Consider the following 18,525-nt stretch of genomic DNA (forward strand, 5'->3'; position numbering starts at 1 on the left):
ACCAGAAGAGCCGGGGGGGGGGGGGGATCAATCACTGCTGAATCCTTGTTTTTCTCACTCTGCAACATGTTAATAATGCAGTTCCACATGTGAATCTACTCAAGCTACATCCGTTTACCCAGGGCAAAATGGTGACTTCTCCTCCAGCCCAGGCAGCCCTGTGGATCTCAGTGGGATTATGGAGAGGGCTGAGAAACATGCCTTTAAAAATTGTGAACAGATTCATTTATACAGGGGAATAGCTGGTCATGGCTCTGTGGCTGCTTATGTTCTTGTACATAATAAGTTTAGTTAATTTGAAACGTACTTGCAAATACCATGCCAAGAATGATTTACTAGGGCTATGTGTACAGTACTAGCAACCCATTATTATTTCAGTGATGATGTAGTAAAAGGATGAATAAAGAGCAAAAAAAGCTTTATAACATTCTACCTTTTTTCCCTCTTAATTAAAAATATATATTAGCTTTAAAAGGAAGGTTTTATTTTTCATTCTTCCATATTAGACAATGGCAATTGTTTTTAGAAGGATATGAGGCCAAGTTTTGCTTGCATGTACAGAATGTAAACCCAGAGATTCTCAGTGGAGAAATGAGCAGAAGGCTGAGGAAAGGCATATAAAAAAAGAAATCTCCTTTCACAGAGAGGATACCGACTATGCACATTGCATGTGTATGATAATATCTACAACATCATTGAAGACTGGCCTTCCTTGCACACGAAATTCCAGTGACAACAGGGAAAAGTGTCAAAAACCTGCTTGTGACAACAAGCACAGACTATTGATATGTTTAAGAAGACACTCCATCAACTGACTGTGTGAATACTGCTAGATCATTAACTGATGAAAAGCTGATCAGCATCAGCCAGAAGGTTTGTAGCTGGAGGTGACACTAGGGAAAACATTGCCAGTTCTGCACTGAGGTAGGAAGGCAAAATGAATTCTGCCCTGCCACCAGCCAGCATATCTACTCTTGCCTTTAGTCACCTCCTGAAGGACAGTGTGCAAATGGTGAGCGACCTTTTTTTTTTTTTAATCTGGAGAGATGATAATTTCAACAGAGGGAAGGTAGCTTTTTAAAATGTACCAATTCAATCCTGCATGTGTACCACCTTCAAAAGTGTACCAACATCTCCACTAAAGTGGAAGAGTTTTAGGCTGTTGCCACATGTGCTCTTTGAGAAGTTCTGTCTGCCCCTCTGTTTTCAAACTGGCCTCTTTCTAGTTTTAAGTTTTTGAACCAAATCAGACTGTGAAACAATTGTTATTCAAGAAATGAAATGTTTCATATTCACTGACAATAGATACCACTGCTGGGAGGATAATGGGCGTGGTATCAACTTACAGACATCAAGAAGCTGCCAGTGGGAGGCTTAAAAAGTACAAAATCAGTCCAAATTTGATTTCATTGTGTGAGATCAGACAACACTGGTTTAATACTTGACTTTTTTAGTGCTGGCTTCTCTCAGGAATGCTGACGATATTGGCATGCATTTCTTTTGTTCTTTAATGCAAACTTAATTAAAGAGGAGGAATCCTATTTCTTTTTGTGGTTCAAAAGTGCTATATAGACATGATGTACTACTATCTTAGACCTGACAAAACCAGTATTTTTTCTCTTACCTAGAGATTCTGCTGTCCACGTTGCATAAAAGCCACTTCCTTGAATTGAGTGATCAGAGTTAAAGATGACGACTAGCTTGCTGGAACCAGACCGAATAGTCCCAGGGGATGTGTTTCCACAATACTTTCCTATGACAGGAGACCCAGGAGAGCCGCCATTCAGGATAGTAACAGAGTCCCACTTACAAAGTGAATGATTTTCAACGTGGAAGGCCGTAAAAGTAAGCTGCAACACACAAAAGTGACATTCAGGAGCTAACACTAGCCACACCAGTGGCGGGGTTAGAGCAATTCTAGCTAGATCCCGTAGCCATCCTAGCACAATGATTTCTGGGTATGCTCAGAAATCCGACCCTCATTTCACCTTGATGCTTTCCTGAAAGTATTGCTTGGAGTCTTGCCACTATAAGTAACAGCAGCTACTTAGCATGAAGACATAAATGGAAGAGGAACGCACAGGTTCAAAACTGGCATTACTGGGACTTAACCATATGTTTGAACCAAAGTATGTGCTTCAAAACGGTCTTGAATATGTGCAGGTGTTGAACCACTTTCCAGCTCTCAAGGCTTCTGGTCATGAAATCTGAAGTTGCACATTCAAATATAAGTAGCTATGTAAGCAGAAAGCCTTGGATTTTTTTCTTCCTATTATTTTGAATCAGAATACTTAACAGTTGCTAAAAATAATGCTAGTTTCCATTAAATCTGAGAGAAACAGTTGCGTGGTTGGTTCCTGTGGGCCTGGATGCATCACGTAAATAGACTGGGCGGGGCAGGCAGCTTCTGACCCTGTCTCCCTCCCACACTAGTGCCATTTGTCCTTGGAGGCGTATGCACATGTTCAATTTCCAGTGCAAAGATTTAGATTTCTGACCCAGTAGACTCCTGGATTTGTTGATGTTGAAATTTTGATGTACACTAATGACTGCCTGGACCTCTTCCAGTAAGTTTTTTTTGCCAGTTCCAGAATTGGGACCTTTGTAGAAAAGTTTAGCAAATGTATAGTACTTCTTCCTGTAACTTTTGTGTGTATTCATTTCCAAAAGAACGCTGCCTGAGGCAAAGACCAAATACAAATTTAGCTCAAATGGTTTAAGTTTGGAACTTTACCAGCAACTGAAACTGGCAGCTTTTACTGGAAAAGGTTAGTCTGCCTTCACTGAGGGGGCTGCTACTCAGTCCTTTGAAAATAGAAATTTACTTCCATCTGATTAAGATTAGTTCTGCTTTAAACAAATCTGCAGATTAAATAGAAATTTTGTGTTCTACTAAAATAATCCTGTATTCCCTGAAGTAAGTACCTAGGCAGTGGTCAGAATATCATGCAGCAGAATAATTAGGACTATGGGTTTGCATTTCTAAGAAATACCTTTGTATTGTAGTTGTAAATAAGAAAAACATGATAGGGAAATTAGTGAAAGCCATTACATACGAAAATCTGCAATGTGTTTTTACAAAATTGCTTTTCAGGTATTTTTCTGACCTGGACCTCAAACGTCATTGATTGGACCTGTTCTCCAAAGGATCAGTCAAATAATTCAGTGAGTGAAGTTTAGCACTCCTTCATCATAAACGCGTTTAAATTGACCTCTCAGCAGTTTGGCTCAACAAAGTAGTACATCAGGCAGCCCGTTAATAGTTATTGGGAAATAAGAGTAGCATCTCTTTGATGTAATTTGTACCAGCAATCATATTCTCTTCCAGACTAACCATTAAGACATGAAAGTAACTTTCTACTGGCTTGTAACTTTTCTGCAGAGATGAAAAAACTTCAGCCTCGTGTTTATTCTCATGATAGTGAGAATATCCATGCACATCTAATAACATGAGTTATTTTAGTTTCCTAAACATAAGAAGTCATTGTTTAAAGGAGAAGTTGGTGCTGTGTTTTGAGGTCAAGTTAGACTAGGATCCTTCTGCTTTTCAAAAAGAACAATCATCTAGTTTGGTTGTGTTATCTTTGTTTCCCCCTCTTCCTTAGGTAAGGCTGATGGGGAGATATTTCATTCCTCCACATTTCTGATTTTCCAAATGGTCTCAAACCTGTTCCTCAAGATTCAGAGGGTGCTTCTCGCACTGCCAGCTGCGCACACAATCATGGCACTGTGTTACTCACAGTGATGGTTTCACCTTCAGGGGCTTCCAACAACCAGGAGCAGCGATTCAGGTTGCTGTAAGGCTGTGGGTAGTTAGGACTTGAGATAACTCCCCTTTGACCTGACTGTATACCACCACAGGCTGAGGAAAAAAAGTAACATTTCAATACATTTTAGGAACTGAACACTGTAAGCAAATGACTGGGAGATTATTCAGCTGATAATAATACTAAAACATATTTAAGCTGGACTGATATAGGTAAGGATGAACAATTTTACTGGGAAAATCCAAGTTTTAAAATCTTTGTCATTGAATAGTGAGTAAGCAGATGCAATGACCTTGAAACTTTGCATTCATTCTGATACTTAATATAGCTCTGCGAAACCTTTGCCAGCTGACACTTGCAGCTGCCTCTTCCACCTTATCTTCCATTTATTTATCTCAGACTCCTAAGCAAACCAGTGCCATTCTTGGACCAACACAATCAAGCCAAAAACTTGCTGATGTGTCTTATCTAGCTTATTTAGCACCAAGGCTAAATTCAGCTGTGACAGGAAGAATAGTTGTGCTGGCATGTAAATAGCAAAGTGGTGTAATTTGCACTGATACAGCTTTAAGTGGATTTCAAAATGAGTGCAAAGGTTCAAGCAGGAGAATGCATTTCAGCCATGCTTAGCACTCTGGAGGCTATTTCAAGTAAGTAAAACTTGGCTGGTGTTACCTGTTACATCCCTATTCCCAAGAGCAACCAGCTGTTCCGAGTGTTGCACTGCATTGCAAAAACTGAAATGTGCTTCAGAGAATGGGAACAGTGAGGCAGAAAATAAATCTGAAAGTTCAATTGCTAGCATATGTTTATATATGATATAAATAGCGGCAGGCACTGTGTAACTTTTGAGGACCTCTTTGAGAGTTGATCCCACAGCGTGTATTCTCAGTATCACCAAATGAATGGCAACATTCCCCAGAAGTGCCTCAGTCAGCAAGGGCAACAGTCTATCAAGCCATTTACCTTCAAACGTGTAATGGGCCAAGAATCCTTTATCTTCCGTGTTTTCATCACTTATAAAGTGTACCCAGATCTGGGGGGCAGCTATGACTAGTGGCACAGATGGTGCAGTCTGACCACAAAGTCTGGCTATTAGCTCTCCATCAGCATCCCCTGAGTAAAGAAAGAAAAAAAATACATTTTTTGAATCCTAAGAGAGCTACAATATCGTAAAGGAATACATAGGGCAAACATGCATTTCATTTTGTTTTGACTAGAAAACAGAAAAAAGTACATACCACACTTAATAACTGGTTATTTGTTATGGGTATAGGTAGAGTGCTGCAGTTCATTGCTGGGATCTAAATCTCGACAACGAGGAAGTTCTCTCCAAAGCTCTATTAATGATCCTTTTAATATCTTGGACTCCATCTCTCCCCTCCCTGCCATCCTGCACTTTCATTTTCTATGACGCTTCAGACCCGAAAACACAGAAAGTGCCCCAAAACTGCAGACGTTTTGGGGCAGAACAGTGGAAGACATGGCCCAAGGACCTGATCGCATGGAAGCCTATTGAGCCTGTGTGTTTGTGACATCCTCATTAAAGTCAACAGAGGTTTTGAGTTTTCTACCATATAGGGATGTGCTTCATCCAGGAACAAGCTGTCACTGCTGTATTAATAGTGGGCATCTCTGTCCTAGGGAGCTCAACATAGTGTTCTCTGTATGGCAAAAAAATGCCAGCATTTGCTCAAATCATTGAAACCTAAAAGGAAAGCGCAACACAGGCCGTTGCACTTCTGTGACGCTGAATGTTTGCTCATGTTGGTGTAAGGTCTTATCCATTACATTGGTAGAAGTATTGCTTTCTGTTTATTACTGATATATTCTCATTACAAGGAAAATAAGTGTAATAGTGTTCCTCATGACATCCAGGCAATGCCATTCCTGAGTTTCCTTCTCTAATAATAGCAGGCTGCTGGTCTTAAAAGTCTCCATTCAAAAGCAACTCCTAGCTCCATGCAGAGTGGCAGGCTGTTCTTGAGAAGGTGGCAGTAGAGCAGGAGGGAGAAACTTTGGGCGCTCTTTAAAGCCCTTTCACAGTTATTCCAAGTAACATGGCTGAGTAACTTCATCTTTCTGTCATATACAGTGACACAGCCACCATCTGAAATGCCTTGAAGAACAGGGATAAAAGGTGACATATAATAAAATTCTATTAATGTAAATTACACAGAGAAATGCTGAAACCTGTCTTGTTAACATGCACTATTTTTAGCTGTATTATATATTAGCACTATTTTACTGAGCTGTACAAGCAGAAAACGTTCATGATAAATGCTGGTTTGGGAAAAAATAGTAATAACTACTTTGAGCATTAAAATACGAAGTGTACTTTTTCTTTTTTTGCACTTCTTACAAGGTGATTGACTATGTGACAGATGTGACCCAGGTTACTCAGTCTCTACAGTGTGAAAAGTGACATGAATCACTGCTTTCATGAATGGCCAGCTGGCCAGAGATCTAGACTGTTGATAAACAGAAAATGTAAACAGAAAAATTGTGCTGTAAGATTTGGTTCAAACTGAATGGAGTGGTCTGAAAGACAAAATCAAGAGTCTTCCACAAAAGCCAGAAGTTAGGAGTACATTTCACTGTAGCAATATGCTCAGCTGTATTACTATGTACAGACTACATGCATGTGCCTGATAATTTAATAATTTAATATAAACCCTTACCTTAAGAAATTTGAAATATTTATTTTATCTATTTAGATTAAATATTTCTCAGTGAATACACAAAGCCAATTCTGGTTTGTTTGTTTGTTTTTTCATTTGGTACCGTTAAGTGTGTGGTATGGGTAACTCAAAAGAATTTTACACCTCAGCTTCATTTGGGGTCTCTTGGGTAACTTACTGTTGAATTGGACCTTTCCCCAAATTCGTATCTGCTCTGTTGAGAGTCTTAAATAGCACCTGCCTGAGCTTAGTGATATTCTGCACTATTTACATCTCAGTGCTCATTAAATGTTACTTGTCAGCATACACAGCTAAATTAGGGCATTCTGCCTTTGACATGAGACTGGTTGTGAAACTGAAGATCCATTAGCATGGCCAAAATGAACATTACTATTTAGATGACAAAACTGTGTAGAGCAAAATAAGGCTACATTTTGTCCTCTTTCCTTCGATTGTATTACCTGGAGGCCTGAGGTACACAATAAAGTGAGAGTAGTGGGAACTGATGAGTAATGGACCAGATATATTTTATTATTTCTTTCTCCGAGTTCTCTTTCTATTATTTCCCACCTCCAGTGTATACGTGGGAGGGAATTGTTAGGCTACGCAGCTATGCATGCTTTGGCTCTACACAGGACAAACCAATGCTATGCAACCAAGAGCGCTCGTTCAAATGAATGCAAATAAGGATGTAACAGATTCCTGCTCTCAACCCCCCCACACCTTTCAGAAACGATTTCCTGGTAAATTAGAACCTGCTCTCTCTGGGACTCACAGATACAGCCTCTCAGTGAAGAAGACAGCTGGAGCTTTCATACTACACTTGGCATTAGCTGAGCGACTTTCATATGACATTTCCAGTTGCTTGTTCTTACGGACAGCTAAAGATGCTCAAATATGCAGAGATATTACTGGTGCATTAATCCTGTGATTGTTTTCCTTTTAAATGCTTTAGTCTGTATTTTGTGATGCAGTCTCACAGGAAATACAGATTTGTTTTTGGAGAATCATCAGATAGAGTACAAAAGTGGGGTATGAAGTGGATATGCAGCCCAGAGGCTATGAATAATTAAAGCATTCTTTACTCCACTCCTGCTGTCCCTGGAGATATTTCAGGAGCAGGGAGAGAATGGGCTGTGGACCAAATAAATTGTTTTGATGACTCCAACTTCTGCTGACTGCCATCTTTCAAGGGAGATGAAGTGAAATTTCTATTGCCCCTTGTAAAGAAAGAGTCAGGTGTGTACTGCAACCACCAAAACAATTTATCCCCTCAAGATACCCATCCAGTTTTCCATTTTCTCCCCTCAAAGAAAGGGTGACCAAATCCATGCATCCATTGCTCTGGCAGTGAAATCCCACTCCTGGTCTAGGAGGCAACATGGAAGGCATGCATGTGAACACTCTCTCAAATGTACAGATCCTACAATAATCACTCTCTGCAAATATATATGAATAAGATCTGGCACAAACACAGTTGCACAGCTGGAATCTTCATAGGCTTAATCCATTCTCCTGATGAACATACAAACCTATTCGTAACTCTAGGTAGTCATACTGGCAGTCCTGGTGATGTTCCAAGTGGAAATCCTCAAAAGAGATATATATGGATGAATTATAGTGGGAGGGGTTTTCAATGGTCCATTCACAGTTCAGGATACTTGTGTAATTTTTGACACCATCATAACCAGGAGAAGAGAAATTCCCACCTGCATATCCCATCAGGGTTCCACCACAAACTGCAGAAACAAAATATAATTTATTTAAAAACAGTAATAATTCTTGCACGAAGAGAAATCTTGCCCCTGTTTATCCTGATATGCTCATGTCAGCAAGCATATGTACTGATTAGATCAAAACTTTTTCCATCTTCTTCCTTTTTTATAATTTACTGCTGTGTACAAGAGAATTCTTGCCTAGTGTCCCAGAATTTATTTGGCAAGTCTTTAAAAACACATGTGTAAAGCAAAGAAACAACAATTATTCATGGTATCAAATAAAATATTTCAGCAGCATCATCAATACAACAAGCACTATTTAACATTTTGAAAAAATCCCACTGCAGCTCCAGTTCAGTATTGCTCAGCCCTACCCATTACCTCATTCTAGACTCAAGAGAAGATTTTTCTGGAACGTACCCTCAAGAGCAGTACACTCATGCTACAGTAGGATGCTTGGGGGGGAGTTGGAAAATCAGGTTCAGAAGACTCAAGGCTGTAGTAGTAAGGCTCTGCCAGCTGCCTCCTCTCTGGAGGCTGAGCTTGCAAAAGTAGGTTAGCTGCACTCTTTCACAAGGTACAATAAATTAATTACCCCCCTGAGTAATAAGGAAGCACTTGAATTATTCAAGTTGTCTATGGCACTATGTTTTTTGGATCTTTTCATGGAATAAGGCCACTTCAGACCATCTCTTACGCAAGACTAAGTACAAAACCATAAATCAGTAGTGAGAATAAGGACTGTGATCCATAACAGAGGTTCTTTCCATTTGAAGTTTGACATAACAGACATATGAAGTCCGTAACTCCCAGAGATTCCCCATTTTTTCAAGTCCTTTCAACTAATTAAAGAAATATATCTACTCCCATCCAGAGATGTAAGAGAGGAAAAAAAGTATCAGAGATTTGTTTTCTGTTTAGGTCATTTTTTTGACATGTGCCAGTACTTTAGCTATGAAATGACTCGCCAAAGATCAATCACTTAATTCAAAAACACACACTACCTGCATCTTCACTAGATGTGTATGAGACACTGAAGCCTCTGGTTGCACGGGACGTATCTGTCACCAAAATGACTTTCATCGTGTTTCCAGAGGATTTTACCTCAGTGCCTGGATTTACCTCACCACACAGCTTGACCAGCCGGGGAGAGTTCTGTCTGAGGCCATTGTAAACCTGTTGGGTCAAAATAAACTCTTATGAGGTCAAAGTACAGGCTTAGGAGCATCTCCTGTATCATTTAACAGTGCTAACAAGGTTCATTGATGTCCCTCATAGCAGGTTAGTTCCCAAATCTACTCAAAACCTTGGAACAAACTTCCATTGTCTTGAGTGGATGAGGCTTTGAAGTAAAATATAAAAAATACCTTGCTTATTTTGGCAAAACATAAACATATTCCCTCTTTTTTTTTTAAACAGAAATTGAAACAGTTTCATTGGGAAAAATACTGTATACTGAGTATATACTGTATACTCAATATTTATATCTTCAATCACTTAATAATGCCAGCTACTGATGATATTAATTCCATTTCAAATGATTGTCTTTGTATTCTTATTAAAGCCAACATCAGCTTTATCAAAAATTTCCTCCAACATATTCAGTGCTGGTGGTCATTTTTTATTAATTCAAACATTTCACTTTTTGATGATCCAGATGTATTTTGCTCAGTTTCTTTCATACAGCCTTTAGCCTAGGAGTTAATTTCCTTCTTTCTACTACTATCTCAGCAGTGCAAGCGAGGCAGAAATGATGTTTCCCACTGAGATTTGGAATATGTTAGAGTGCTGAAGGCACAAAAGCTGGCAGGACAGATCTTCCTTTAAGAGATCATTACTTCATTAATCGATAAAAAGCCAGCTCCCATTGGTCTGTCTAAAGCATCTGTGAAGGAAAACAAGGGGAAGATCATCTACAAATCACAAGGGAGAGCTACTTCACCCCCTCACACTTGTGCATGAGCTAGCTTCTGATCATACTAAAGGCAATTCCTGTGTTTGCACTGCTAATCTGAACAAATGGGAAACTAAACTAGATCTCCCATTCCTGCAATTTCATAGAGGAATTCTATTTTTGAGGCATTTGTACATCTGACCAGGTCCAGTTCTGTGTGCCAGGTTTGATTTTTTTTTCACTAAATAACCAAAAACCTAAAATAACCATGATAAAATAACCAAAATCTATCTTTTTGGAGATGGGCGGTGATAAAGAGGTAGAATTCTCCTTGGGTTTTTCTTTCTGAATATGCAAGGTCTGACACAGTAGTAGCCATCTGTTGCAATCTCTGGCTTTTTCTTTCTTTTTATTTTCCTTTAATTGACAAGAATAAGTAACAACAGCAGTAACAACCTCCAAAGTCAAAAGAGACCTGGAACTGACTGTTGGACTTTGTGTCCACAGAGAAGAGACAGTGAAAGCTTTCAAAAATACCAAAGCTTTTTTCCATAATTGATAAAAAGCCAATTCCAATGATTTCTTCAAGTCCTCCCCTCTGCCTGGACCATAATTTCAAAATTTCTATAAAGCAAGCAGATGAGTTTAGACACCCTACAGAGCTAACTTTCTCTCATTTATTTGTTTTCACCAGATTGTGTTTTTCTTTGAATATGCAAGGTCTGACACAGTAGTAGCCATCTGTTGCAATCTCTGGCTTTTTCTTTCTTTTTATTTTCCTTTAATTGACAAGAATAAGTAACAACAGCAGTAACAACCTCCAAAGTCAAAAGAGACCTGGAACTGACTGTTGGACTTTGTGTCCACAGAGAAGAGACAGTGAAAGCTTTCAAAAATCCCAAAGCTTTTTTCCATAATTGATAAAAAGCCAATTCCAATGATTTCTTCAAGTCCTCCCCTCTGCCTGGACCATAATTTCAAAATTTCTATAAAGCAAGCAGATGAGTTTAGACACCCTACAGAGCTAACTTTCTCTCATTTATTTGTTTTCACCAGATTGTATTATGATTTGTTGTAAAACCAGATAACATTTCAGCTCTATTACGTCCATTAATGCTTCACAAAGGGATTAGGAATAGCATTTTCTGCCTTCACGCCCAATACTCACAGCCACGTAGTCTGATGAGCACCTCCAGTGTTCTTCAGTTTTCATATCATTAAAGGTTAGAGTCACACGTCGGCCTTCTTCCACTGTGATCCTCCACTCACACACTCGATTATGTGGGTATAGGTTGGGATAATTGGGTGAAGTAAATGTCCCAACAGGGGCAGTAAAATCCCCACCACATTCTGAAATACCCAAATATTGGAACACTTCTTAGAGTAAAGCATTGCTTATAGAGTTATAGCAAAAAAACATTAATAATGCAAGAAATGATCCTGAGAGCTTGATTTGATATGCCTATCCTGTCCATATGTTTGTTTAAACAGCTAAGTTCCTGCCAGTCTTTATCACTCAGCCATAAATGTAGTTGAATGTTAATTGACCATAGCAGCTCCTTTTAGTCTAATTATCAATATTCCCTTCTCTGAAGGGCTCATTCCAGGCTTCAAGTGCCTGAGTGACCCACAGGCTTTGATGTCAAGCAATACAAGCCTCTCACTGTGGCAGGATTGAGACATTTCTGCCTTTCAGATAACTGGGCAGAGCTACACAGAACGAGCAGGGTCTTAACCTCTGCTGGTTAACAGAGGTAGAGAAAAAGCTTTCAGGGATTTTAAGCAACACTTTTTCAGTACTGTTATTTTGTGTTTTTCCTATCTTTGTTATAAATATCAAATTTTGCTCTGAGGAAAGAACACTAAAGGTCTTGAGTATAGAGTGCATTTTTCTTCTGAGACTAATGATATAAATTTACCAGCTTACACCTGGTTTCCTTTTAAAATACAGAGATACAGTTTAATGGAGTGCAGTGGGAGAGTTAGTCCCTTTCCTCACCCTCACAGACTCCTGCAGAATAGTCTAATTTGTGTATCCACCTGCATTAAATTTTTGCTAATATATTTTCTCTTCTGTGGTTGCATAACAGGGTCCTGGGAGTGGAATAACATTCTTTTGGAGTTTGTTTCCCCCTCTGTCATTTTATTTCAGAAGCAAACACGAAGAATAAGGAAGCTTTCAGCTGAGCTTTTCAATGAGCTGGAAGGAGTTAAGAAGCATTGGCAGGAGATTTTTCAAGAACACCACCGCAAAGAATTTCTTAAAAAGTAGACATATTTTGGCAGGACAAGCATTGCATGGGCACTAAAGAATGTGAAAAAGAAGTGTGAAGCAGGAATATGTCTATGTCCTTAGTCCTGATCAGAGCAGCTCTTTGAAGTCATTGTGCTCAGAACAAGAGGCAATGGGCACAAATTGAAACACATGAAATTCCATCTGAACATAACACTTTTTACTGTGAAGGTTGTTGAACACTGGAATAGGTTGTCCAGAGAGGTTTTGGAGTCTCTATCCCTGGAGACATTCAAAACCTGACTGGCCACAGTCCTGGGCGACTTCCTCTACCTGACCCTGCTTGAGCAGTGGGCTTGGACTAGCTCATCTCCAGAGGTCCCTTCCAACCTCAGTGGCTCTGCAGTTCTGTGATTCTGCTTAAAATCTATTATTTAAAAACTACTGGCTTTAGGGATATTTAAAAATACCACTCACCTCAGAGGGACAGAATAACATAAAGGAAAATCACAGCATTTCTTTACCTTCCTCCTCATCCAGACGGATGTGGGGAGGGTATGTTAGGACATCCCTGGACTGATTGCTGGAAAGAAAAGGTGTTCAAGAGGGTGCTTCATTGTGTGAGACCTACCACTGATGGCAACATCCATTATAGCAGGAGACTGCTTGCCTCTCAAAGTTTCGGCTCAGCTAAGTAGTGATCAGAGAGGTCTGTTCATACTTCCCCCAGAGTTTAAATTTAAGAGCAAATACACACCGCTCCAAGAATAAGTGATCTACAATACATGCTGTACTAGTGCAGTTATGGTCTGTGTTATATGTTGCTTCCCTGAAAGTAACTTGCAACCTTAGAAATCCAACCTTCAGTACTGGAATCAAAGCGCAGTCTGAATCCTCGGGCATTGACTGATCCATCAGTGACAAACTTGACATAAGCAAAACTGTCAGAGGTGTCCACAGCATCAGGGAGAGTATTACCACAGTACCTGCCCAACAAATTTCCTGCAAAAATCAAATACAGAAAGACAATTTTATATCAATATATTATTTATATTTATATTGAAGGATCACTTTCCAATTTAACTGGACAGGCAGGAGTAAACTAGTAAAACCAAGTTATTGCTGGGAAATAGAAGGGTTTTGTTTGCCTTACTTTGCTTCAGCAAGCAAGGCAGGCAGAAGCAAATACTGTACATTGAAAAGGCTCACTTTGTACCCAGAGGGAAATGCTTTCAGGAACCTCTGGTGAGGCTTCATAGTAGTACTAGGGAAGGGAAGACAAACACTGAAATAATTCTCAGACCAGAAGTGTTGTATTCTCGGATCTCCACAAAGTCATTTGTGCACTTGGAGGAGTTTTGAATATCTAGGCCTTCTAGTCTGATGGTAAGATAGTGGCCCCTGGGACCCTGCAGAAACCATTCACACAGCAGGTTGTCTTGATAACGAAGCTCAGGATACCCCATGCTTTCAATGATGCCAGTTTGTCCTATCACTGTCCCGCCACAGGGAGCTGCAAAAGGAAGAACATTGCTTGGTTGACTGAAGAACCTCAGAGAGATGACCTTTCTCCTAAACAAGACTTAAAGCTAAGGCACAACTGACTTGTTCTCTAACTGTGGTAATAAAATAGGAATTGCCTTCCAGTTAAAAATCTTTCACATTCTCCTTCTAATTCAACCAGTCCTAGTTTGTTTTGGGTTTTTTTGCACACCCCCTTCCATTGCAAGCACCCCTTCCTCTCTGTCATATCTCTTATTAATTTGAATAAACTCACAGATTTCAAGGTCTATATCTAATTTCTACCCATGTCCACATTTACCAGAAAATCTTGGAAAGCTGTATCGGATAATTATAAAGAAATTTAGTTTGCTAAATGTGGATCTAAATTTTTTATGACTGACAAAAGTTGACTGCTGGTTTGGGCCTACAGCTAAGGCCTACAGGTAAGGGATCACTGCACAATTCAGGAAACAGCTGTTTATTTTCAATTTTCTCTTTCTGAAAACTCGTTTCTCAGTGGTTCCTGCAAACCTAAGTTCATAATACTAAGGCTTACAGCAAATAATATTCCCAGGTGGAATTTATTGGATTTCACAGTGTATTCTGCGTGTCTGCTAGTTACAATCTTTTTGTGGCAATAACAGTTCTGTTCATACTGTCTGCTCTTCAGAGTGATTAATGCTTTGTTCCAGGATGACTGGCATACAGCTGAGATACTGTAAATCTGTTATGGATAAATATAAATTGTGGCTTCGTCTACTAACAATATTTTCTTGCAAGTTGCTTCAGTTTTCACATTCAGAAATATAATAGCACACTGCATTGGATTAAGTGTTTGAGATCTAACACAATCAGCAAAATTCCGTGTAAAGCAATATAGTCCACTACTGTGCCTTTGAGAAATTAACAGTCCCAGACTTTCCTATATGAGTGACACTAACATAATAGCTGCTATTCTTTGAGGATTATTAACATTATCAAAACCAAAAAAGTAGCATATTTCTGAATTTGATCAAAGACTTTTTTATTTAATTTTAAAACTTTGCTAGTGCTTTCTAATCCTGTTTTTGCAGCTTGAGAGCAAATAATTTTAAAGTATTTCTTCTCCCAGCTGACAAATAATGGTTCTTACTGTTTGTTCATTTTTCAGTCCATTGTTGTACTGCCCCTGTTTGTCTGGCAGCATTGCTATTATAGATTGATTTACATTTACATAGAGAAGCTCCTAATTTGTTCTTCTCCTGCCAACTCTCAGCTGGTCTTTGCATTCCCCTTCAGGATCCTGCTCATGAAAGTGACACTAATTTTGCATGCTGAAAATCAAATCATGTTACATGACTTTATCCACGTTGACCTTTTTTTCTACTGCCCCATTGATAATTGCCTTTGACAAGAGGTCATCCAGTCTTTGTTTCCACTGCTGCAGATCTATGAGCACTTTCCTATTCCTATTTCCATAATTTTCACCTCATACTGGGTGCAGAACATGCTGATGTTAACCCGTATGATGATTCTGATGCCTTAGCTCTAACATTAATTGAAAGAGGCATGTATCTGTCAATCCACCTCATAGGCATGATTTAAGCCCTATTACAAAAGCCTGACACTTGAGACCAAAATCTTCTTTAAAATCAGAGAAATTGATAAATGCAAGCATTACCGATGGAGTATTTGGCATTGAATCCCACGTGTGTGGCACTGCTGTCAGACTTGAACCTCAGGTACATGACAGCTCCTGAGGATCTCTGCAAGCCTGGCATCAAACCTCCACACAGCTTGGCAATGATGGGGGCAGTGGAGTCAGCGCCGTTGCGTAGCTCTAGGTAACTGGAAGTGCAGCTAGAAAAGGAGAGAATTTTCTGTTCAATGTATAGCAGTAATGGTTTGAAATCATTTCAGTACGTGCACAAAGCCATGAAGCTGTAGTGAATTAGATCAGTTTCCATGCAGTGTGACCAGGACGGAATCAACAAGTTCATAATCGATAGTTATGTAATATTTGAATCAAAAGAAGTGCTAGAAACATTGAGAAAGATTCATCCCAAGCCCAGTCTATGATCAGATCAGATCTGACAGAAGCAAGTCCTAGGGAAGGGTATGAACAGCACTGATAAAGTAGTTGCGACCATCCTTAATATGTATTTTTTGGCAGCATTCAGATTCAGCAGATATTCCCTATTAAGACTCATTTATGACTTGAATTAAGCAACAGATATAAAACAGATGAATGGAAAAAAATTCAAATATGGGTGCTTACTTAGGTGGGCTTAGAAAGACCCAAAATATCTTAACTAACAGCTTTGCCTTCTGAATGGTGCAGCATCCTGGGAAGCCAGAGAGAAAGGACACCTTTGGGATTCTCCATCCTGCATTGTTTTTTCTGGACATGATCTCACATGTGAGGGTCACCTTTGGCGTATAGTGGTCCAGCCCCAAATCAATGAAGTTACATCAGCTGGAAACTGGGCCTTGTTTTGTGCTTCAGGCAGGGGGTGCAAAACATGTAGACCCATTGCAAATCAGCAGACAGGCAATGGAGGAAGGAGACAAACTGTTGTGGTGGTAATCCATTGGACATAAAACAACTAGAGAGTCACAATGACTGAAAATCTGAATATGAAAGGACTAGAGGGCACAGATTTTATAGAAGGCACCTTTCTACCATGGTTGCTTCCTCTCTGTCTGTTATATTAATATCATGCAATGCAAAGTCCTAGGAATGTATACGAGTGACTTGATAGCCTCAGTGATCTCTCTCAAAAATTTCCTAATCATCACTTTTGATTGTAAATCTGGAAGTGCACTCTGGGAGGAATTACAGAAAGTAACGGGGAAAGAAGAATCAGAATGGAGTCTCTGAAGAAACACAGGCAAAATAATGGGATATATACTTTGGTGAAGGTTCAATGTAAAACTGATCTTCAAATTGCAGCTCTACTGCATGTCCATTAGGAGCAGTTATGGTCCAGACACAGTCAGCATGCAGGGGATAATTGCTCGGATAGTTGGGGGAAGATGTATATCCACTGGGGTTGAAATCATTGATATAAATATTCCCTCCACAAGCTGGGAAAGAAAAGATCGCCAATAAAAAACAACATGTTAAGGAAATGGGTGAGGCATCAAACATGAGTCATCACTATATTCCAACACAGTTTCCTTTTGGTGTCATATAGTTACATGAAAAAAAAGTGCATTTTATCGCTTACTGTGGGAAAACATTTTAATGCAATAGAATCCTATGTTCCTGTGCTCCTGCTTACCTAGCCCTCCTCATTTCCAAATGTTCAGGGCCCTGAGTTAAACTGCTATTAGTTCTTCCTTGGATTGCTTCTAAACCAATCAGGAAACATATTTCTTGCCTTGTTCCTACCCCAGTTCCCAAGAACTAGAAAGCCTACAAGTCAGACCCATCAATGCTTTTGTGAATCATTCCCTACTTCTGCTTTCCAAAAATTGAAATATCTAAGACAATAATGAATATGTGTGAAGAATGCCAATCAGAGCAAACATGAGGATTTGTTCAGGTCCTTCATCCTATGAAAACATGTTTCTTTTGACCAGAACCTTTCTGTCAACCCCCCCCACTATGTTCTAGCAATACCAGTAAACACAGGGTTTTAGTCAAGCATTCTAAATTGAAGTGGTAGAAATACTATTGTACAGCTTCACCCATTCCCTTCATGAATCCCCTACAGTAATGCTAAGAATGATTCTTTGTGGCAGCAGGGAAAACTAGGCAGAAAATAAGCACTTACAAATTTGAGTAGATTGACAGGTTGCTGTAGTTGTGTTTAGTTACACTGTTTAATAGGAGGTCTCCTAGTGTCCCACGTGGCATGTGTCATGAATACAGTGGAATAACTGCAAATGCCAAGCCCCTGATTTACCCCTGGGGCCTGAGTCTCCATTTTCTTCATTCTTTCAAAAAATGTTAGCTCTGGCAGGGAATGTTATTTTCTCAGCTGAGAGTAAAACTTGTGAGAAATGTTACCACCTTTCTCAACACACCAGCCTAAATCATTCCTGACATAATTTAGCACTGGCACTGGGTACTCTATGTTCAAAATAATGTTCCTGTTTCCAGCTTTTTTTTTCCTTTCCTATATGAATTATAAACATCTCTTCCTAACTATAGATGCTACTTCCCTGCCAAAGAGCCCACCATAAGTTTGAGGTTTTTTTGCTTTAATATCTCCAGGTTCCGTGACATGGAGCTGGCCCTCTTTAAAAACGAGAAATTTGAGAGTAGGATCAGAAGTCATGCACTAAAGAAGGAAACAGGACATTTTTGCAGACATCTGATTTTACCAGGGTTGGAACATAACAACAACCTCCTTTAAGAGGACAAACTCCAAGTTGTATCTATTGAGTTGCAGAACTTATGTTTATTTCCTAGACTTACCTAGACTCTTAGCCTCATATTTCAGTTTGAATCCTTGACCCTCATTCCTGCTGTCAGAAATGAAGTGGACAAACAGCTGATTGTCGGTGGTGTACATGGTAGAGATGGGGCTGCTTCCACAAAACCGTCCATTCCCTCTTCCAGACACCAAAGGTGGGGCAGCATTATCTAACCCATTCTTCAGCTAGAAGAGAAATTGCTAACGTCACTCAAGCAAACAGCCCTGGAATGTAAACTTTGAGCACACACCATCTCAAAGCTTCCAGCCATGTGGGAAAACAATAACCTGGTGATTAATCAATGCACAGCAATGGCGGGGGGTGG

The 18,525-nt window shown here is 39.6% G+C and overlaps 1 protein-coding gene across 1 annotated transcript in view; it reads right to left on the reverse strand.

The window, feature by feature from the left end:
* Positions 1-18,525, reverse strand: part of CUBN (cubilin) — a 147,179-nt gene that overhangs the window by 32,190 nt on the left and 96,464 nt on the right. The window contains exons 43-53 of the mRNA XM_009275697.1: positions 18,202-18,385; positions 16,688-16,862; positions 15,457-15,635; positions 13,597-13,806; positions 13,155-13,295; positions 11,229-11,410; positions 9,171-9,342; positions 7,981-8,187; positions 4,734-4,883; positions 3,741-3,862; positions 1,625-1,850 (exon numbers count right to left, since the gene is read on the reverse strand). Of these exons, the coding sequence (XP_009273972.1) occupies positions 1,625-1,850; positions 3,741-3,862; positions 4,734-4,883; positions 7,981-8,187; positions 9,171-9,342; positions 11,229-11,410; positions 13,155-13,295; positions 13,597-13,806; positions 15,457-15,635; positions 16,688-16,862; positions 18,202-18,385 (1,948 nt within the window). The remainder of the gene's footprint in view (positions 1-1,624; positions 1,851-3,740; positions 3,863-4,733; positions 4,884-7,980; positions 8,188-9,170; positions 9,343-11,228; positions 11,411-13,154; positions 13,296-13,596; positions 13,807-15,456; positions 15,636-16,687; positions 16,863-18,201; positions 18,386-18,525) is intronic.

The sequence above is a fragment of the Aptenodytes forsteri genome, unplaced genomic scaffold (genome assembly GCF_000699145.1).
Source record: "Aptenodytes forsteri isolate BGI_AS27 unplaced genomic scaffold, ASM69914v1 Scaffold172, whole genome shotgun sequence".
NCBI classification, from domain to species: Eukaryota; Metazoa; Chordata; class Aves; order Sphenisciformes; family Spheniscidae; genus Aptenodytes; species Aptenodytes forsteri.